Here is a 20,364-nt window from a genome sequence, read left to right on the forward strand (position 1 = left end):
TAATCAGGTACTCATAGGAACTAAATGTAGAAGCAGTCCCTCCTCAGTGAGCTTTCTGTCTAATTATGAGGCCAGGAATACCAGAAAGGATAAGCAGAGGATACCCAGAACGCGATTTTCTCTTTCTTACCCTTATCTGTGCTCTCGTTCAGAGTCATCCAGAGATGGGCTTGGTGACAACCCCCGTCAGCCCTGCTCCAGCAACCCCAGCCACACCGCTGGGGACCACGCCGCCCTCCTCTGATGGTAAGTCCACCATCTCCTTTGTTTTCTTGACGAATATGATCTTGAAACTTTAGGGGTGAGCATAGTTCTTTTGGTTTTTTTTTTTAACAAAAAGCACAATTGTTAATTCTTTTGCTTAAGAAATTATCTGAAGAACGGTCCTTCAGGATTCATGAAGCTCCAAAGAAAAGTCTGGAAAAGAGAGTCAAATGCTTTTTTCTGTAAAGAAGCTATATAACTCCAGCTTGTCCTCCTCAGGGAATGGTTGTAGAATCATGGAATGCTAGATTTAAAAGGGACCTCAGAGGTCAGTGATGTCTGTCCTGCCAAACTGTCATGGTACTTGTGAGGCTCAGATGAGATGTTTTATGAATATCTCACTAAAATAAATGTAAAATAGTAATATTATCTCTTGTTATCATTTGACAAATGAGAGAATTGAAGCCAGAGAAATAAGAGGTTTGCCTAAGGTTAGTGAGAGTTGAGACTAAAAACCACAACATGGATCAGGGCTGGGACCATGCGTGTTTTTTTTTTTTTTGGTACACGGGCCTCTCCTGTTAAGGAGCACAGGCTCCGGAGGCGCAGGCTCAGCGGCCATGGCTCACGGGCCCAGCCGCTCTGCGGCATGTGGGATCCTCCCTGACCAGGGCACGAACCTGTGTCCCCTGCGATGGCAAGCGGACTCTCAACCACTGTGCCACCAGGGAAGCCCCCATGCCTGTTTTGTTTACCACTAATTGCCCAGCATAGTGCCCGCATGGTCACTGCTTAGTAAATATTTGTTGAATAAATGGATGAGAAAGTGAACCTGGGATTTGCTCACTGTTATGTGTCTGCCAGGTACACCCAGTTAAAAAATGACAAGTGCATAATAATTGGGAGTTTGCTGGGTGTTTAAGACTTCCCTCCCTAAAAAAATAACAAAAAAATCTCCACTTACCACTGGCACTTAAGAAAAGGGTAACAGAAAAGAAATAATGAATTTTGCCTGATAAACTTTGTGTCAGCCTGAATTGGTTCTATTGTCAGCTGGGTGTGTTTGATGGAATAACAACCTAAAAATAATCTTCATTAATATTTGATGTTTTGCCTCAAATGTTGACCTCATTTTGGGTAAAGAAGTACAGGAAATCTAACTTTGATCCTTTCTTTGTGCCTCCCTCCTGTCTGTATGACATGACTGTCTTTGATCTGCTTTTTCTCCTTCAAAGTTTCATATAACACCTGTGGCATTAGCATTTCAAGATAGTACAAGCATTATTGGTATAAAAGCATGACTGGGAGGTGCCACTGATATTCAAGTCTATGGCAGCAAATTGGATCTGTTTAGAATTGAAAGTCAAATTCCAAAATACAGGTTTCCCCTGCTGTCTGAAAGTAGAGCTCTCATATGCAATCTTCTGTAAGCCGAAAAGGCGTAAAGCAAAGAAGCAATTACCTGAGGACACATCTTGCTAACAGGTTTACAAAGGAAATCTAGAAAAAGCACAGATGCTCACAGTTTAAAGCTGTGGCGGCTTGATACTTAGATGCTGCGTGTAGCTCCTGGGGAAGGAATTTGGTGGTGCCACTCTCAACTGCCTGGGATGCTCGCTGCCTCTGTTACAACTTGCTCTAAAACAAACGCTGAACACGATTTTCATTTTTTGCCTTTTTTCTTTCTTTCTCCCCCCCGCCCCCAACTCTTGTCTCTTGTTACATTCATTTCTAGTTGTTAGTAGGTGGTAGGATTTTTTTTTTCTACTTTTCATTGTCTAAATGTGAGGAAAAAAAAAATGGAACGTGTATACTTTCTTTAAATTTTTTTTCAGTTTTATTGAGGTGATTTGATATGCATATACATTGTGAGAGAATTCCCCCCATCTATTTAATTAACACATTCATTACCTCACATATTTATCTTTTTATTTTTTGGAGGAGGTGAGAACATTTACGTTCTACTCTCTTAGCAGATTTCAAATACAACATGGTGTTATCAACATAGTCCCCATATTTTACATTAGATCTTCAGATTTTATTAATCTTACAACTGAAATTTTGTACCCTTTTACCAACCTTTTTATATTTCCCCCACCCCTAGCCCCTAGCAACCACTATTCTACTCTCTGCTTCTATAAGTTTGACAATTTTTTTAGATTCCACATGTAAGTGATGCAGTACAGTATTTGTCTTTCTCTTTCTGACTTATTTCACTAAGAATAATATTCTCCAGTCCATCCATGTTGCTGCAAATGGCAGAATTTCCTTTATATATATATATATATATATATATATATATATATATACGATATCTTCTTTATCCATTTATCTGTAGATGAACACTTAAGCTGTTTCCATATCTTGGCTACTGTGAATAATGCTGTAATGAACACGGGAGTGAAAATATCTCTTTGATATCCTGTTTTCATTTCTTTTGTATATATACCTAGAAGTGGGATTGCTGGATCATATGGTGGTTCTGTTTTTAATTTTTTGAGGAACCTTCATACACTTGTCCTTAGTGGTTACACTGATCAACAGTGCACAAGGGTTCATTTTTTTCCACATCCTCACCAATACTTGTTATCACTTGTCTGTTTTTTCTTTTTTTTTTTGGCCATGTGGCTTGTGGGATCTCAGTTCCCCGACCAGAGATTGAACCTGGGCCTTCTGCAGTGAAAGCTCAGAGTCCTCACTGCTGGACTGCCAGGGCATTCCCTCACTTGTCTGTTTTTTTTTTTTTTTAAATTAATTAATTAATTAAAAAATTGTAGTATAGTTGATTTACAATATTACATAAGTTTCAGGTATACAAATAGTGGTTCACAATTTTTAAAGATTATACTCTATTTATAGTTATTATAAAATGTAGGCTGTAATCCCTGTGATATATCCTTGTAGCTTATTTAGTTTCTGTAGTAGTATGTACCTCTTAATTCCCTAATCCTATTCTGCCCCTCCCCACTTCGCCTTTTTTCTTTGTTTCTTTTTTTAAATAAATTTATTTATTTATTTATTTTTGGCTGCGTTGGGTCTTCGCTGCTGCCCACGGGCTTTCTCTAGTTGCGGTGAGTGGGGGCTACTCTTCGTTGCGGTGTGCAGGCTTCTCATTGCGGTGGCTTCTCTTGTTGTGGAGCACAGGTTCTAGGCGCGTGGGCTTCAGTAGGTGTGGCTCATGGGCTTAGTTTCTCCGCGGCATGTGGGATCTTTCCGGACCAGGGCTTGAACCCATGTCCCCTGCATTGGCAGGCAGATTCTTAACTACTGCGCCGCCAGGGAAGTCCCGCCTTTTTTCTTAAAAGTGGAAATTCTCTTTGGATTCTTTCCATTAGCGAAAACAGATACTAATGTAGGTTTTTCGTAAAGGCGAAGTGGCTTATGTAAAAATGAGCTTTCGAAAAGCGGGGCACACCTGTATCTTAATGAGAAGGAACATGTAGCAGGATTGCCTACTTGTCTGTGCTTATTCAGGTCACCAAATATTCCAACGGAAATACTGATCTTTCTCTTTAACGATGAAGCCTGCCTGGTTACCATGGATATCAAAAGGCGTGTATGTAGGTGCGTGCGTGCGTGCGTGTATGTGTGTGTGTGTGTGTGTGTGTGTGTGTGTGTGTGTATCTGAGTTCTATGCAATGTTGGGGTTTGGATGCTTCAGAGAACTGCCTTTCAAACTGTTCATTGGGAACACTTCCACCCACACACTTGATTATGCAATGGCAGGATTTGTGCTTACTTACCTACAACCAGTGAGCTTTTATTTTTTCTAGTGGGAAGATTGGAGTCAGCCCACTTTCAAGTGACTGTCTCCCTTTACAAAGGCTGCTGGGAAGAATTATGAAGCCAAAGATCAAGGAATAAACTCTTCCTTAGGAAGGAGATTTTAATTTGTGAGGGATTTTATTCTATCTCTTCTATTTTGTTCTTTTTCTTCTCTCCTAACTCATTTCCTTTCTGTTCGAGTCTAAGTATTATAACCCTGTTTTTAAGTTTTGGTTTTTCATTGGTTTTTAATATAACTGGTGCTCAGTAGCCTAGTTATATTTAAAGGTATGTCACTGGAGCCTTTTTTTTTTTTTTGGAGCCATTATTTTTTAAAAGCCAGCAGTTTAGCTGTAACATTTGTTTCCAGTTCAGACTTGACATTTGACAGCTCAGCCTTGGCATGAGAGGACTTTCCGGTAAACTAAAAATACATATACTTCTATATTTCTACATATTATATAAGGCAGTTTTTTAGTTATTACTGTGTTTGAGTGGGGAAAAAAGTCCCACTAACCAGTTAGGTGCCTCTTTGTATTGAACAAAGGAATGATTATAGGCTCTGAGCTTCAGAATAGGCTGTAGATTGAAATGACAGTCTCAGGTCATTAACCCATAACATGAATTAAGACCTTTTAGTATTTCAACATAAAAATATATTTGTCTTTTATTAGTTCTTGGGGGCTGAACTGTGGGAAAACAGCCAAGGGTTAGGCATGTTAATTTCTTCTCATAAGGTTTTTTGCTGTGCTTGCTATGTATTTTGGATCCATAATATGCAAATGTTTCCCATTGTTAATAAATGTTCTCTGCATACATCGTAATAACTCCAGAGGGATTCATTATGGTTATGAATACATATTGTGAATAATATCCCAAACTCAGCTGAGTCTTCGCAGGTGAAAATATAACAGAAAGCTATAGATTCTCTAGTTTGTCTGGGCTGTCATGAGCTTCCTTTTGCTTATATATTATGTCTTAGTGTAAAAGTACTTAACAAGATGTCTGAGTCTCGTGTAAAGTATTAGAAACTTGGGAAATCTATATTAGGGCTGTCCTTTGTCAGCCCTAGTCTGGTCCCTTACTGTTCATTGGGACTGTGACACAGAGAATGTGAGCAGGGTTAGTTTCTCTTGGAAACATCAAGCAGCTAGTTATATAAAACTCTGTCCCAATCAGTAATGTCCACCTATCTTTAGTCTGGTATTCCTTTTCAGGTTCCCTTTCAGGTGGGGAAGGGATTAAAAAATAGTATTTGAGGGCTTCCTTGGTGGCTCAGTGGTTGAGAGTCCGCCCGCCAATGCAGGGGACATAGGTTCGTGCCCCCGTCCGGGAATATCCCACATGCCGCAAAGCGGCTGGGCCTGTGAGCCATGGCCGCTGAGCCTGCGCATCCGGAGACTGTGCTTCGCAATGGGAGAGGCCACAACAGTGAGAGGCCCATGTACTGCAAAAAAAAAAAAAAAAAAAAAAAAAAAAGTATTTGAATGTAGTTCTGCCTTAACTTTTTTTCCTTTCCATCTTGGGTATTTCCAGCCTAAAACCTTATTCTCAAAATTGAGCAATATTTCTCCATATTAGGAATGAATTGTCATTTATTTTAAGCAGTAGACTCATCAAAGCAAGGCTCATTTATATTCAGTACAGCTCTTTCACTTAGGTACAAATTAAATTGCTTTTAAGAAGGGCCTTGAACCCTTTTGGATTACTTGGGGCTAGAAAGTGGAATCAAAATACCCTTCTTAGGGTAGGGCTTTCCTGGTGGCGCAGTGGTTAAGAGTCTGCCTGTCGATGCAGGGGACACGGGTTCGTGTCCTGTTCTGGGAAGATCCCACATGCCGCGGAGCGGCTGGGCCCGTGAGCCATGGCCGCTGAGCCTGTGCGTCCGGAGCCTGTGCTCCGCAACGGGAGAGGCCACAACAGTGAGAGGCCCACGTACCGCAAAAAAAAAAAAAAAAAAAAAACCCTTCTTAGGATGTTGGGAGAAAAGCACTGTTCTGGAGACTGACATTCTTAGGTAGGAGAGAAGGGCATTGGGCTTAATCTTGGGGGTAGGAAGGGCTGTAGAGGCCTAGGAAGACTAGATAAAGGTTTTATGATAAGCACTTGGTCTTTCCTCTGTTGTGTAAAAAGATTATTTCGTGATTTCCTTGCCTGCTGGCAAGTTGGCTGTCTGTATAGGTAGAAGTGTTAGATGGAATATGTTATAGGCTAAATGCATTTCATCTGTTTTATTCCAGTTATAAGTTCTGTGGAACTCCCACTGGATGCAGATGTACAGACCAGTAATCTACTGATAACCTTCTTAAAGTATAGCTCGATTGTCATGCAGGACACCAAAGGTAAGGCATGCTACTTTGGGGGCTTAGGAAGCAGGAGGTGGCAGGTAGCCGCTTAGCTAGAGCAAGAAGCCGCATTAATACTTTGAAGCTTTGACAAGATTTACCTCCTGTGCAAGGTGATGATCCTGATTACTGGCAAACAGTGATTTCTTATTGCCAGATGACAATTAGATGGTGTTGGGGAAACCTGGAGCTGGAGGGGGAGTGCTCCAAAGTAGAACAGGAAAAAAATTGATCTCTACAAAAAGTAGCAAGTCTTCTTAGCAGATTTGGATAAGTAGATGCAGACTCTTGTGTGTGGGAAGTGAGGGGATTAGCATGTTTCAGGGAATTCCCTTTTGAGGACAAGAACTGAAAACATCAGCTCATAGTGAGAATTAGGACTGTTGTACAGAGTACGGTAGGAAGAGGTGCGATTCAGAGGGACTGTGTTCTTTAACACTTAAAACAGGAGTGTCAGTACTCATCCCTGAAATGTAGAATGGAAGTGGGAGAGAAATAGGTATTAGAAAAGTGTGAGTTTATTCTGTCTAGTGTCCTGTTCTTCCTCTGTTGATGATTTTTCTATGATTTTTTTTTTTTTTTTTTTTTTGGCTGTACGTGGGCCTCTCACTGTTGTGGCCTCTCCCGCTGCGGAGCACAGGCTCCAGATGCACAGGCCCAGTGGCCGTGGCTCACGGGCCCAGCCGCTCCGCAGCATGTGGGATCCTCCCGGACCGGGGCACGAACCCGTGTCCCCTGCATCAGCAGGCAGACTCTCAACCACTGCGCCACCAGGGAAGCCCTCTATGATCTTTTAATTGGTGGTAGGGTAGTGGAATAGTTGGGCTAGAAGAAGGGATTGGGAGGAAGCCCAGCAAATTCTGTCCAGTATATATATCTCAGGGTTTTTTTTTTAAACCTAGTTTTTTCTTTATACCAGATTTATATTTTTACAATTTTTATTTATTTATCTCTATTATATTTTTTATTGTAGTAAAATTTACCATTTTAACTGTTTTTAAGTGGCACTAAGTACGATCCCATTGTTATGCAACCATTACTACCATCCATCTTTAGAACTCTTCATCTTGTGAAACTAAAACTATACCCATTAAAAACTTATTCCCTATTCTTCACATTCTCCTCTTTTCCCAAGCCCTGGCAACCACCATTCTGCTTTCTGTCTCTTTGGATTTGACTACCTCATATAAGTGGAATATATCCCTGTTTTAAGTTTCTCTGGAAATGAGCCTTTTATTTCATGGTGACACTGAGGTAGCATTTTTCTTCCAATTTTTTAAATGAAAAAACTCCAGTAAACAGAGAAGCTGAAAGGGTCATACAGTGATCAGTCATATACCCATTAACATTTTGCCATATTTGGTTTATCTCTAAATTTCTGTGTTATTCTTATTTTGGCTGAATAATTTTAAAGTAAGTTGCAGACGTCATTCTACCTTCACACCAGAAGTACTTTGGCATGTATCTCAAAATTAAAGACATTTTCCTAGATATCCATCATTAAGGCTAAGAAAATCAACAACAGTTCTTTGTTTTTTTTTTTTTTTTTGGCTGTGCCACACGTCTTGCAGGATCTTAGTTCCCCGACCAAGGATTGAACCTGGGCCACCGCAGGGAAAACACCGAGTCCTAACCACTGGCCCACCAGGGAATTCCCAACAGTAATTCTCTAATATCATGTAATAGTCCATATTTAGTTTTTCCCAATTGTCCCCAGAATATTTTCCATAACCGATAGTTGTTTCTTTTTCTTTTAAATAAATAAATTTATTTATTTTTTATTTTTGGCTGTGTTGGGTCTTTGTTGCTGTGTGCCGGCTTTCTCTAGTTGCAGCGAGTGGGGCTACTCTGTGTTGCGGTGCATGGGCTTCTTATTGCAGTGGCTTGTCTTGTTGTGGAGCACGGGCTCTAGGTGCACAGGCTTCAGTAGTTGTGGCATACGGACTCAGTAGTTGTGGCTCACAGGCTCTAGAGCTCAGGCTCAGTAGTTGTGGCACATGGGCTTAGTTGCTCCGAGGCATGTGGGATCTTCCCCGACCAGGGCTTGAACCCATGTCCCCTGCAGTGGAAGGCAGATTCTTAACCACTGTGCCACCAGGGAAACCCATAACCAATAGCTTTTAAACTACACTAGCATTTTATTTTATTTATTTTATTTTTATTTTTTCATTTTTAATAAATAGTTTATCCAACAGTTTCAACCCTGATATTGAAGACTGTTGCAGAGTTTTTTTTTTTTTTTTAATAAATTTATTTATTTATTTTTGACTGTGTTGGGTCTTCATTGCTGCACATGGGCTTTTCTCTAGTTGTGGCAAGCAGGGGCTGCTTTTCATTGCGTTGTGCACGGGCTTCTCATTGTGGTGGCTTCTCTTGTTGCGGAGCACGGGCTCTAGGTGTGCAGGCTTCAGTAGTTGTGGCTCACGGGCTCTACAGTGCAGGCTCAGTAGTTGTGGTGCACGGGCTTAGTTGCTCCATGGCATGTGGGATCTTACCGGACCAGGGCTCGAACCCATGTCCCCTGCATTGGCAGGTGGATTCTTAACCACTGTGCCACCAGGGAATTCCTGGTGGTGTGATTAAACTTGGTTTTTATTGTTCTTTTTTTGTGCTTTTCTGAATTAAAAAAATGTTTATAATGAAATATGCCTTATTTTTGTTTTCAGTAACAATTTCTTTTAAGTGGAGAGATAGCTGCAGGCTTTTCTACAAGAGTTGCTTATCAGCTTAAGGGGAAGGGGGAGGATAGTGCCAGAGAAACTCTGGCCGGGAATAGGTAGAAGAGTCTTATGAATCTAATTTTGCAGGCAAAGGCATTTCTCTTCTGGCCTAGGGGCTCTGCTGTAAGCTACTGGGAATGTCAGGTAGGAGCATCATCATTATTCTTTTGCACTGCCTATCACTGAGGAGAAGCGAATGTATTTCTTTGACCACACCCTCATTATGCCTTCTGATTGTCAGGTTTTAGTTGATAGATTTCATCTTTGAGGAAGTAACAGGTTAATGTCAGGGTGTGTACTGTTGTTAGATAACTTCTACAGCACTGTAATCCATTAATAGATCTCTCCAGAATGGACTTTAGTCTGGGTCCCGTCAAAGCTAATTTGAAACATCATAAGCCATTTTTCTGGTTTGGATATGCTGGTATGACCTTTTTTTCTTTTTAAAAAATATTTATTTCTTTATTTATCTGGCTTTGTCAGGTCTTAGTTGTGGCATGCGGGATATTTGTGTCGGCACGCGGGCTTCTCTCTAGTTGTGGTGCATGGACTCTCTAGTTGTGGAGTGCGGGCTTAGTAGTTGCCACTCATGGGCTTAGTTGCCCTGCGGCATGTGGGATCTTAGTTCCCTGACCAGGGATCAAACCCCAGTCCTCTGCATTGGAAGGTGGATTCTTAACTACTGGACCACCAGGGAGTCCCAATGACCCTCTTTTTACCTCCATTTCACCCCTTCACCCACAAAGATCCTGGAAAGTAAAGAAGTTTTGATGGTTCTGGTAATTGGCAGTGATGGAGTAGCTCTTTCTGGGTCTTTTGTTTGGGCTTAGAGCCCTGTTACTGAGGTTGCCTTCTTTTTTTTTTTTTTTTTTTTTTTTTTGCTGTACGCGGGCCTCTCACTGTTGTGGCCTCTCCCGTTGCAGAGCACAGGCTCTGGACGCTCAGGCTCAGGGGCCATGGCTCACGAGCCCAGCCGCTCCGCGGCATGTGGGATCCTCCCGGACCGGGGCACGAACCCGTGTCCCCTGCATCGGCAGGTGGACTCTCAACCACTGCACCACCAGGGTAGCCCTGCCTTCTTTTTTAATAACAAGAATGTGAGTTCTGGGAGACCACAGACCTTTGTTTAGTTCAGTGCTATGTCTCTATTGCCTAGCACAGTGCCTGCCACATAGTAAGTACTAAATAAATATTTTAGAGTGAATAGCTTTGGCAGGAAGAAAAATGATCAGCTTATGGTCATAAGTAGTGTTCACAGTGCAAGGAGAAGCATGAGCTTGACCCTAGTCTCCAGTTAATTTCTTTCTGATTCATAGCCAGTTTGCTATGAACAGTTATAAAACTTTTCTAGATTTTGTGGTAGATGGGTAAAGGTGATGGTGCTTTTAGCTAGTGGATGAGGAGGGGTGGGAAAGGGAATAGGTCTGATTATTCAGAAGCAAAGGGCTGTTATGGAAACAAAGGGCATAGCCCTGACTTGGGCCATGGTATTAGTGACCATTACAGTAATTGGATGGTTCTCAGGAAGATGGTTAGCTATCCATCAGACTACCAGAATATTTAGGAAAAAAATCTTATGGGGGAATTTCTTTTGCCTAGAAGAAAAGCAAGGATTACTCTAGTAGAACCTTGATTTTTTTTTTTTTTTTTTTTTTTTTTAATAAATTTATTTATTTATTTATTTTTGGCTGCATTGGGTCTTCGTTGCTGCGCGGACTTTCTCTAGTTGCTGAGAGCAGGGGCTCCTCTTTGTTGCAGTGGCTTCTCTTGTTGCGGAGCATGGGCTCTAGGTGCATGGGCTTCAGTAGTGTGGCTCGTGGGCTTCAGTAGTTGTGGCTCACGCGCTCTAGAGTGCAGGCTCAGCAGTTGTGGCACACGGGCTTAGTTGCTTCGCAGCATGTGGGATCTTCCCGGACCAGGGCTTGAACCCATGTCCCCTGCATTGGCAGGAAGATTCTTAACCACTGCGCCACCAGGGAAGTCCTAGAACCTTGATTTTCATTCATGAATTTTGTGGGGAGAGAAAGTGTGAATGTTCTTTTTGATGATACACATCTTTATTCTCTATAGAAACATGGTCTGGATGATTTAGAGAGAAGGGTTTATTTTTTCTTTTCAGATGAGCACCGGCTTCACAGCGGCAAACTCTGTCTGATTATCCTTACGTGTATTGCAGAGGTAGGTCTCACCAGCCTTCTGGTATTAGCTAATCTCTTAACAAAGTGCTCTCTTTCTGCGCTTCTTCCAAGTTCCTGTCCCCTGACTTTTAGAGTCCTAAGGTTTAGGAGAGAAAATCTTCCCACCTTGTATTATCTCCTCCACTAGAATGTAAGCACCACTAGAATGTAAGCAATAGGAGGTACTTTGTCTTCTTCACCAGTGTATTCTTAGCGTCTGGCACATAGTAGAGGCTCAGTATTTACTGCATGACCTAATAATGAATTGTGATGTGATAACTGCTATAACTGGAATATTCTAGTTCTTTTTTTATTTTATTTTTTTAAGATTCTAGTTCTTCAGAGTTTGAAACTCTGAAGAGAGTTATGCCTCTTCAGAGAAAACAGTCCTGCCCTTTTGAAACTGTTCATGTTGGGTCTTTTGCATTTAGCAAAATGAAAAAAGGAGCTCAGGTTTCTGTGGGGAGAGGTGGAGACAAAAGCCGAAAAGGGGCATTGGAAACTGAGTAAAGTGGGCTGATTGCAGTTTGATGAAGAGCAAGAACCCGAGGGGAATAAAGAAGAGATGCTTGGGCTTTGTAAGGAGACACTTTTGGTTGGATTAATTAGGCCTGAACTCACCCTAGATCTTGGTGGCAACACAGGTATGGCAGAAATTGAGTCAATTTAGAGCTAAATTTGTAGTTTCAGACTCCTCCTTCACTTACTCCTTACTCTGATCTTTTTTCTCCTAAGAAAAACAATTAAGGCGTGGTCCATGTGGAACAGAGATCTCTCTCAGTCTTTCCATTTTTATGTTCTTAGTGAAAAGATGACCTGCTTTTCACCAGGTTAGGGGTAGCTGGTTATAGAAGAGCTGCTTATTAGCAGGGGGCCTGGTGTAATTGCTTTTCAAAAATCTTTCTAAGAAAATCTTTAAAGGAGTTGTTTTTCACAAATGGTAACAGTTCCTAGGAATTGGAGTCTGTAGGCACATCAGATCTTCAGAAGAGATGTTGGGAAAGGGCCAAGGGATGTTTATTACTGACTCATGGTGAGAGGTTTTTGATTTTATATCAGTCTTCAGCAAAGCCAGGGAGGGACGGGGTCTTATCTACTGCCATGTTGCTTGTGTAAGCAGCTTTCTCTTGCTGTGCCAAGCCCGTTCCCGGCGGAGTGCAGACCTTTCTTCTTAATCGTAGATCCTCATGTGGAGCCTGCACATGTATCCTGCAGTCCCTATGAAAACCTTCAAGCTGTCACAAACAGAGCAGGCTCCTTGGGCAGATGGGAAGGAAGAGAGAATAGGAAAACACATTCCTCTCAGCATTTGCCTCAAGTGCCTGTGCCTTAATTTTTATTGTTTGTAATTTGCTTAGAGATTTTTGGCCAGTTAGAGACACACTGGGAAATTACACCCAAGTGAAATCTCATGGCTTAAGTGGGGCTTGACATAAAGGCTCTAGGCTCATCCCATTACTCTCTTAACTGGTCCTTGAAAGGAGTTCTTTAAGTCCTACAAATCCTTGGGCTTTAAGATTATAGATTATAGATAGATTATAAACTGAGTTTCTTAAGTATAGCACTCATTCCTTACTTTTAATCTGTTTTTATTTTTATTAGGATCAGTATGCCAATGCATTTTTGCATGACGACAACATGAATTTTCGAGTAAACTTACATAGAATGGTAAGTGTGACTTTTGCTTCTGGTTTTTTCTTAGAGGAATTTTTCTGCCAACACAAAATTGATCCTACTAGAACAAGTGTGGGTGGAAATTTATGCTAAAGGGCTCTTGCTTAACTGCTGTTCAGAAGACCCATACTCGTTGTTGGGATTTTTTGTGTGTCATGGAGGTGTTACCTGCTCAAGAGAGGGTGGAAAGATCCATAATCGTATACCCATGGCAGTAATATTAGAATGTATCAGGGGACTTCCCTGGCAGTCCAGTGGTTAAGACTCTGCAGTTCCTCTGCAGGGGGCATGGGTTTGATCCCTGGACGGGGAACTAAGATCCCACATGCCGCCCAACGTGGCCAAAAACAAACAAACAAACAAAAAACAAACAAAAAGGGACTTCCCTGGTGGCACAGTGGTTAAGAATCCGCCTGCCAGTGCATGAGACATGGGTTCGATACCTGGTCCGGGAAGATGCCACATGCCACGGAGCAACTAAGCCTGTGCGTCACAACTGCTGAGCTCGTGTGCCACAACTAATGAAGCCTGCGTGCCTAGAGCCCATGCTCCGCAACAAGAGAAGCCACCCCAATGAGAAGCATGTGCACCTCAACGAAGGGTAACCCCTGCTTGCGGCAAGTAGAGGAAGCCCACGCACAGCAGCGAAGACCCAACGCAGCCAAAAATAAATAAATAAAATAAATAAATTTAAAAACAAACAAAAAAACCCCTCAAAAGTATATCTTGACTAGAGATATACTTTTATACAAGTATATACAAGATAGAATGTATCAGTAATGTAGATTTCAACAAGGAGATGGGCCTAAGCCTTTTGCTTTCAAAATGTAGTACGATCTTTGATTGGTTGATGCTAGATCCTGCTTTGATTTATTCATCTGAGAGGTGGGGGAAATAAGAGTATGAAGGATCAGGGAATTTCCTAAAACTTGGAGGTATGTTCAGAAATATCACATTGAGGTTTATATTAAAACTTTCCTTAAAAAAAACCTTTTTTTTAAAACTGCTACTGTTGCTGCCTTTACACAGTCACATTTTCTTTTTTTAAAAATAAATTTCTATTTATTTATTTATTGGCTGTGCTGGGTCTTCGTTGCTGCGCACGGGCTTTCTCTAGTTGCGGTGAGCGGGGGCTACTCTGTCACGGTGCGTGGGCTTCTCACTGTGGTGCCTTCTCTTGTTGTGGAGCACGGGCTCTAGGCGCGCGGGCTTCAGTAGTTGTGGCACACAGGCTCAGTAGTTGTGGCTCACGGGCTCTAGAGCACAGGCTCAGTAGTTGTGGTGCATGGGCTTAGTAGCTCCGAGGCATGTGGGATCTTCCCGGACCAGGGCTTGAACCTGTGTCCCCTGCATTGGCAGGCAGATTCTTAACCACTGCACCACCAGGGAAGCCCCCAGTAGTGATTTTATTTGCATAAAAAACATGATGGTAAGCCATTGGATGTTAGTTCCGATGTCTACTAGTTTCATTTCTTTTTTATGTGAAGCCTATGAGACACAGGAAGAAGGCAGCAGACAAGAACCTTCCCTGCCGTCCTTTGGTATGTGCAGTACTGGGTGAGTATCATCAAAATTGGCATGTTTCTGGGCCAGCGATAGGTTTTCATGATTAAGATGAGGGATAGATCCTGGTTGATGTGCGCTTCCTCCTCAGGGAAGAAGTACTGGTTATATTTCTTCCCTGGCCTAAGAAACCATGTTTCTTGTTGAGTTTGGTAAAGCAATCCCAAGGAATATAATGCTCAATTAAAGGGTGCTTTTGTTCAAAGAAAAAGATCTTTGTAGGGAGACAAATGTCTAAGTCTAACCTTGATACATGATTTAAATTTGTAAACTGTCTTACACTTGATCAAGATTTCAAATTCTTCCCTCCCTTTCTTGGTCCAAATTGTGTGTCAGCTGGCCAGGAGGCTTAAAGTTCAAGGTTCAGACGTATAAAACTTCCTCTGAGTAAATTAAGCTGAGAGGAGGCTGACAGAGCTGACAGCTAAGGGGCTGTATTGTAGGTAATTTAGTCTGCCCAGAATTCTACATTTTCCTCAGGTAAATGATCTGAACTCTTAATTCCATTTCACCTGGGTATTCAGCCCTATTTCCTAAATCTACTTGATTTTAGAAACAATAATTAAGGCTGTATAATATTAAGTCTCTATTGACCCAAAGCTCCTCAGACCATTTCAGTCAATACCCGACAAACTGAGTGTGATAGGAAGATGAGATAGACTGACATAGCTTTAGAGTTTGAGTCTGGTTACACGGATGTGATCCATAGTTTTTTTCTCTGCTTGCCTCATCACTTGGTTCTCAGAATATGATTTCCTTCTGGCATTTTGCATTAGTGTCATGGTATGAAATATCTGTACAATGAAATCTCCCTTGTATCTGAGTTTATTGGCAGGTCAAAGTATCCTGCTGGAAGTAGGAGAGAACTAATTTTCTTTTTACCTTACAAGTGGCAGGTGGTGAAAGTGTTGCAAAAAGTGCCTTATATAAAATAAAGTGCACTGAGGTTTTTTTCCCAGCCCAAAGGCAAGCAATGAATTTCATTCTGATTGATCTAAGTTTTCTCTTTTTTCCATTCAGACCTGATGGTAGAGTTTATTGTAACACACATGATGAAGGAGTTTCCTATGGATCTCTATGTGTAAGTACCGTGGTTCATTTAATGTGTGCAAATCTGTTTTATAGAATGGAGTGATGGGAAGTTTAATAGTCACAAAATTTTTATGTACACTTCAGGAAAAGCACATTTATGTGTGGAGAAGTGTTAGGGAGTGTTTTATGGCCTGTTTTATACATTTTTCCAGAAGGGGGGAAAAGTACAAACTATGTATCTTCATTATCACTTTTAGGCACACTGCATGAAGAACAGGGCTGATGCGTTGAAGCAGTGATCATTAGCTGACTCCTGTACCCAAGGATATGGAATACTAGCAGACCACTTAGTCATCCCTGGGCTTTGGCATCAAAGGAGTCAGCAGTATTTAAAAGATATGGAAATGCCAGAGGGGTAGATCTTTTGGTTCATTCTTAGCCTACATTGTACTAGCCACATAGTCAGAACTCTGCTAGCTAGGCAGATTATGTATATAGTGGTCAGGCTGGGAGATTCCTGCCTCCTGAGGAGATCTGATTGTCTGTCACAATTCTTTACAACCAGTATAACTAGAGATGACTGAAAATCTTCATATTTTAATAAAGTTTAAGCCTTTAGGCTTTCTCTCTTCTTTGGTATTTCAGCATTCTTCTTATCATCAGTGCCTAACAGCTGTGCCATGTTAGTGTGATCTCAAATATATGTATTATCTTTATTCCTTAAAATGCATCTGAATTCACTCTGACAACAGAATTAGTACCTCCACTTTTTTGAGTAAGAGAGAAGTTTGGTGCACAGCAAGCTTAGTGTACCTCATTCCAATGCTAGGCTGGGATCTAGGGAGATATGAAAGATTTTACTCTGACTAGAGTAGATCTCCAGCTTTTTAGACTGTTTGTAGGCTACATATTTTTGGTTTCCTAGATATGAAATAATGATACAAATTTTACTTTTAGGTAAGTAGGTTGTGGTTTGCATTTTTCCATATCTTTTGGGTGTTTAAAAGTTAGTCTGATCCTTATTGCAACTCAAAGACCATGAAAAGCTGCTTTTTTTTTTTATAACACTTACCAGATGAGTTTTCTGCTTGTTTTAGATAGGATCGCTGAACATCAGTACCTCAGGGATCAGATTTGTTTTGCTACAGATTATATTTTTAGCTTGTTTATCTAATGTTCTAGTTCTAGGATATGCTCTTTATGTTGTAGTATATTATTATAGTCTTAGTTTTCTCATTTTCCAGGCAAGGAAACTGAGGCTCTGGAGGTTGGGTTGTTCTGTTAGTAAGCACCATTGCCTGGACTTGAACCCAAAGTTTCTTACAGTAAATCCTAAGCTGTTCCCACCCCTTCTCAGGTGTATTATCTATTGCTATGTAACAAACTACTTCAAAACATAGGGGTTTAAAACAAACATTTACTACCTCATAGTTTTTGTGGCTCAGAAATCCTAGCAGCTTAGCTGGGTAGTTTGGGCATAGGGTTTGGCAGAGGCTGCAGTCAGTGTGTTAGCTTTACTAGGGTTCTACTGGGCTGTACTGGGGCTGGAGAATTGCTTCCAAGCTCACTTACATGGTTGTTGGTAAATCTCAGTTCCTTGCCATGTGGGCCTCTCCATAGGGTTGCTTGACATGGCAGCTGGCTTTCTTCAAAGCAAGTAATCCAAGAGAGAAAGAGAAGAGTGAGAGCCCAGGATGGAAGCCATAATGCCTTTTATAACTTAATTTCAAATGACATGCCATTTCTGTTGGTCATACAGACCAAGCCTAATACAATGTGGGAGGAGACTCCATAAGGTTGTGAATGCCAGGAGGTGGGGACCATTGGGGGCCATCTTGCAGGCCGGCTACCACAGTTACCTACCTAGTTAAGTTGCATCACCAAGATTCAAACTCAAGTCTGTCTGACCCCAGAGGCTGTACTCTTTCTTAATTACTACTATGATAAATGACAAAGGAAAGATTTGTACAGGGTGACTAATGCTCACTGGGGCATCAAAGGGGGCTCTGTTTGACCTGAGTCATGAAGAAACAATAGGAGTTTTCTATGCAGAGGAGTGGGGGAGGGACATCCCAAGCAGGGGACCAGCATGTTCAAAAGCTTGGAGACTTGAAAGTGTGGCATGTTTGGAGAATAGAAAGTAATTCAGGAGGATTAGAGTGTAGGGTACATGGAGGAAGGATAAGAGAGCAGAAAAAATGTTACCTGATTTAAGTGGATGATGGGTGTAACAGTTGAAGATGAGGATGACATGATAAGACTGTGTATTGAGTACTCAGAGTTACGGTATGTCACTGTCCACCCAAACCCTCACATCCCAGCCAGTGAACCTGATCTACACTAAATATTTTAACTCCCTCTCCCCAGTAGTTCCTGCCTTTTTTTGTTTTGCCTTGCTTTCTCAGTTCTTTTTCCACCTGCTTCCTAATTGAATGTCCTGAGGTTAGGGAAGATGGAGAAGATAACAAGCTGACAGAGGCTGGGCAGAAGTTCCTACCCGCAGGCTGAATTCACTTTCTTCGTTACTACCCATGGGCATATTTCCATATCTCCCTCCCCCAACTTCCAGCCTTCTTTCCAGTTTTTGACATTTGGAGCATCAAGTCCTTTTTAGGTGAACTTATCTGCTCCGAGCTGGGCATCAGGCCAGCTTGCTGCTCTCACTTCTCATTATGTACTGCTTTTCAGCAACATACAGCACAATGAGAAATTGAAAGCAAAATGAACTTCTACCATTTCAGATAAGTGTATAATCTTCCTGGTGAAATATGAAGAAATATGGAGCATGGAAAGACTTAATACTCAAGTCAGAATCTGTGTCAGAAACGAAATAGTCTCATATCTGTGTATGAATGCTGTAGGTAAAGTAATAATGGGGGAAGGTGCTTATACAGAAAAAAAAAGAGAGAAAAGTCTTGCCTGGAGCGGTAAGAGGTAGGAAAACCCAACAAATGAATTTCTTCTTCTGGATGTCTACCCTCTGATTCTTGCCGCCACTCCCACTGCTGGCCCAAGATTTGGGAGTTAGGGGAAATAGTCTCTGGAGAGAGTAAACTCTCCTTTAAGTTACTCTTACATGGAAAACTTGGACTCTTTCTAATCAGGGATTCTCTGTGGGTAGAGACTTCAGAGGCCCCACAAGAAGATTTCAGGTTAAAATGGAACTGTCTTGTGTTGAAATAGGAAACCACTACATGCATAAAAGAAACGCCCTAAGCAGTCAGTTTAGAGTCATTCAGCCAGTATATATATATTTTATATATATATATTTTTTAATATATATTTTAAATTATTTATTTATTTATTTGGCTGTGCTGGGTCTTAGTTGCCGCATGTGGGATCTTCGTTGCAGCATGCGGGATCTTTAGTTGCGCCATGTGGGATCTTTTAGTTGCAGCATGCAGGATCTAGTTCCCTGACCAGGGATTGAACCCAGGCCACCTGCATTGGAAGCGTGGAGTCTTGACCACTGGACCACCAGGGAAGTCCCCAGAACTGAATTTTTAATTTAACTTTTAATGTAAATAAAATTTACATTTTATTTAAAAGTTAATTTATATTAAAAACAAATTTAAATAGATCTAAAGACTTAAGGTCTTTAATTTTATGTTTTTGCATCCTATGTTTGCAATTTCGAATGGAGTAGTCTAATTTTGGTCTAATGGTGCATCCTTCCTCTCAGGAAAGATACTCAAGGGAATGGTATCAGTAGTGCCTAACTGAATATTGACCTATATGTGGTTATAGCTCCCTTTTCCTAGTGATAGGGGAAATTAGCACAAGCAGTGTGTGTGGGATGGGGAGGGGGGATATTTTTTAACATCTTTATTGGAGTATAATTGCTTTACAATGATGTATAGTTTCTGCTTTATAACAAAGTGAATCAGCTATACATATACATGTATCTCCATATGTCTTCCCTCTTATGTCTCCCTCCCATCCTCCCTATCCCACCCCTCTAGGTGGTCACAAAGCACCAAGCTGATCTCCTTGTGCTATGCGGCTGCTTCCCACTAGCTATCTGTTGTACATTTGGTAGTGTGTATATGTCCATGCCACTCTCTCACTTCGTCCCAGCTTACCCTTCCCCCTTCCCAGGTCCTCACGTCCATTCTCTACGTCTGTGTCTTTATTCCTGTCCTGCCCCTAGGTTCATCAGAACCAGTTTTTTTTTTTTTTAGATTCCATATATATGTGTTAGCATATGGTATTTGTTTTTCTCTTTCTGACTTACTTCACTCTGTATGACAAACTCTAGGGTCCATCCACCTCACTACAAATAACTCAATTTCGTTTCTTTTTCTGGCTGAGTAATATTCCATTGTATATATGTGCCACATCTTCTTTATCCATTCATCTGTTGATGGACACTTAGGTTGCTTCCATGTCCTGGCTATTGTAAACAGAGCTGCAATGAACATTGTGGTACATGACTCTTTGAATTATGGTTTTCTCAGAGTATGTGCCCAGTAATGGGATTGCTGGGTCATATGGTAGTTCTATTTTTAGTTTTTTTTTTTTGCTGTACACAGGCCTCTCGCTGTTGTGGTCTCTCCCGTTGTGGAGCACAGGCTCCGGACGCGCAGGCTCAGTGGCCATGGCTCATGGGCCCAGCCTCTCCGCGGCATGTGGGATCTTCCCAGACCAGGGCACGAACCCATGTTCCCTGCATCGGCAGGCAGACTCTCAACCACTGCGCCACCAGGGAAGCCCTATTTTTAGTTTTTTAAGGAACCTCCATACTGTTCTCCATAGTGGCTGTATCAATTTACATTCCCACCAACAGTGCAAGAGGGTTCCCTTTTTGGGCAGGGGGGATTTATCTACCAGAAAGCTGCAGGTAGAAGTTCATTTCTTTCCCATGTGTACAGATTCATATCCAGT

At 41.5% G+C, this 20,364-nt stretch overlaps 1 protein-coding gene across 1 annotated transcript in view; it reads left to right on the forward strand.

The window, feature by feature from the left end:
• The window catches only part of ARMH3 (armadillo like helical domain containing 3), a 153,296-nt gene that overhangs the window by 22,322 nt on the left and 110,610 nt on the right, over window positions 1-20,364 (forward strand). The window contains exons 13-18 of the mRNA XM_065894692.1: window positions 153-246; window positions 6,210-6,311; window positions 11,154-11,212; window positions 12,814-12,879; window positions 14,373-14,442; window positions 15,469-15,529. Of these exons, the coding sequence (XP_065750764.1) occupies window positions 153-246; window positions 6,210-6,311; window positions 11,154-11,212; window positions 12,814-12,879; window positions 14,373-14,442; window positions 15,469-15,529 (452 nt within the window). The remainder of the gene's footprint in view (window positions 1-152; window positions 247-6,209; window positions 6,312-11,153; window positions 11,213-12,813; window positions 12,880-14,372; window positions 14,443-15,468; window positions 15,530-20,364) is intronic.

Source organism: Phocoena phocoena, chromosome 16 (assembly GCF_963924675.1).
Source record: "Phocoena phocoena chromosome 16, mPhoPho1.1, whole genome shotgun sequence".
Lineage (NCBI taxonomy): Eukaryota > Metazoa > Chordata > Mammalia > Artiodactyla > Phocoenidae > Phocoena > Phocoena phocoena.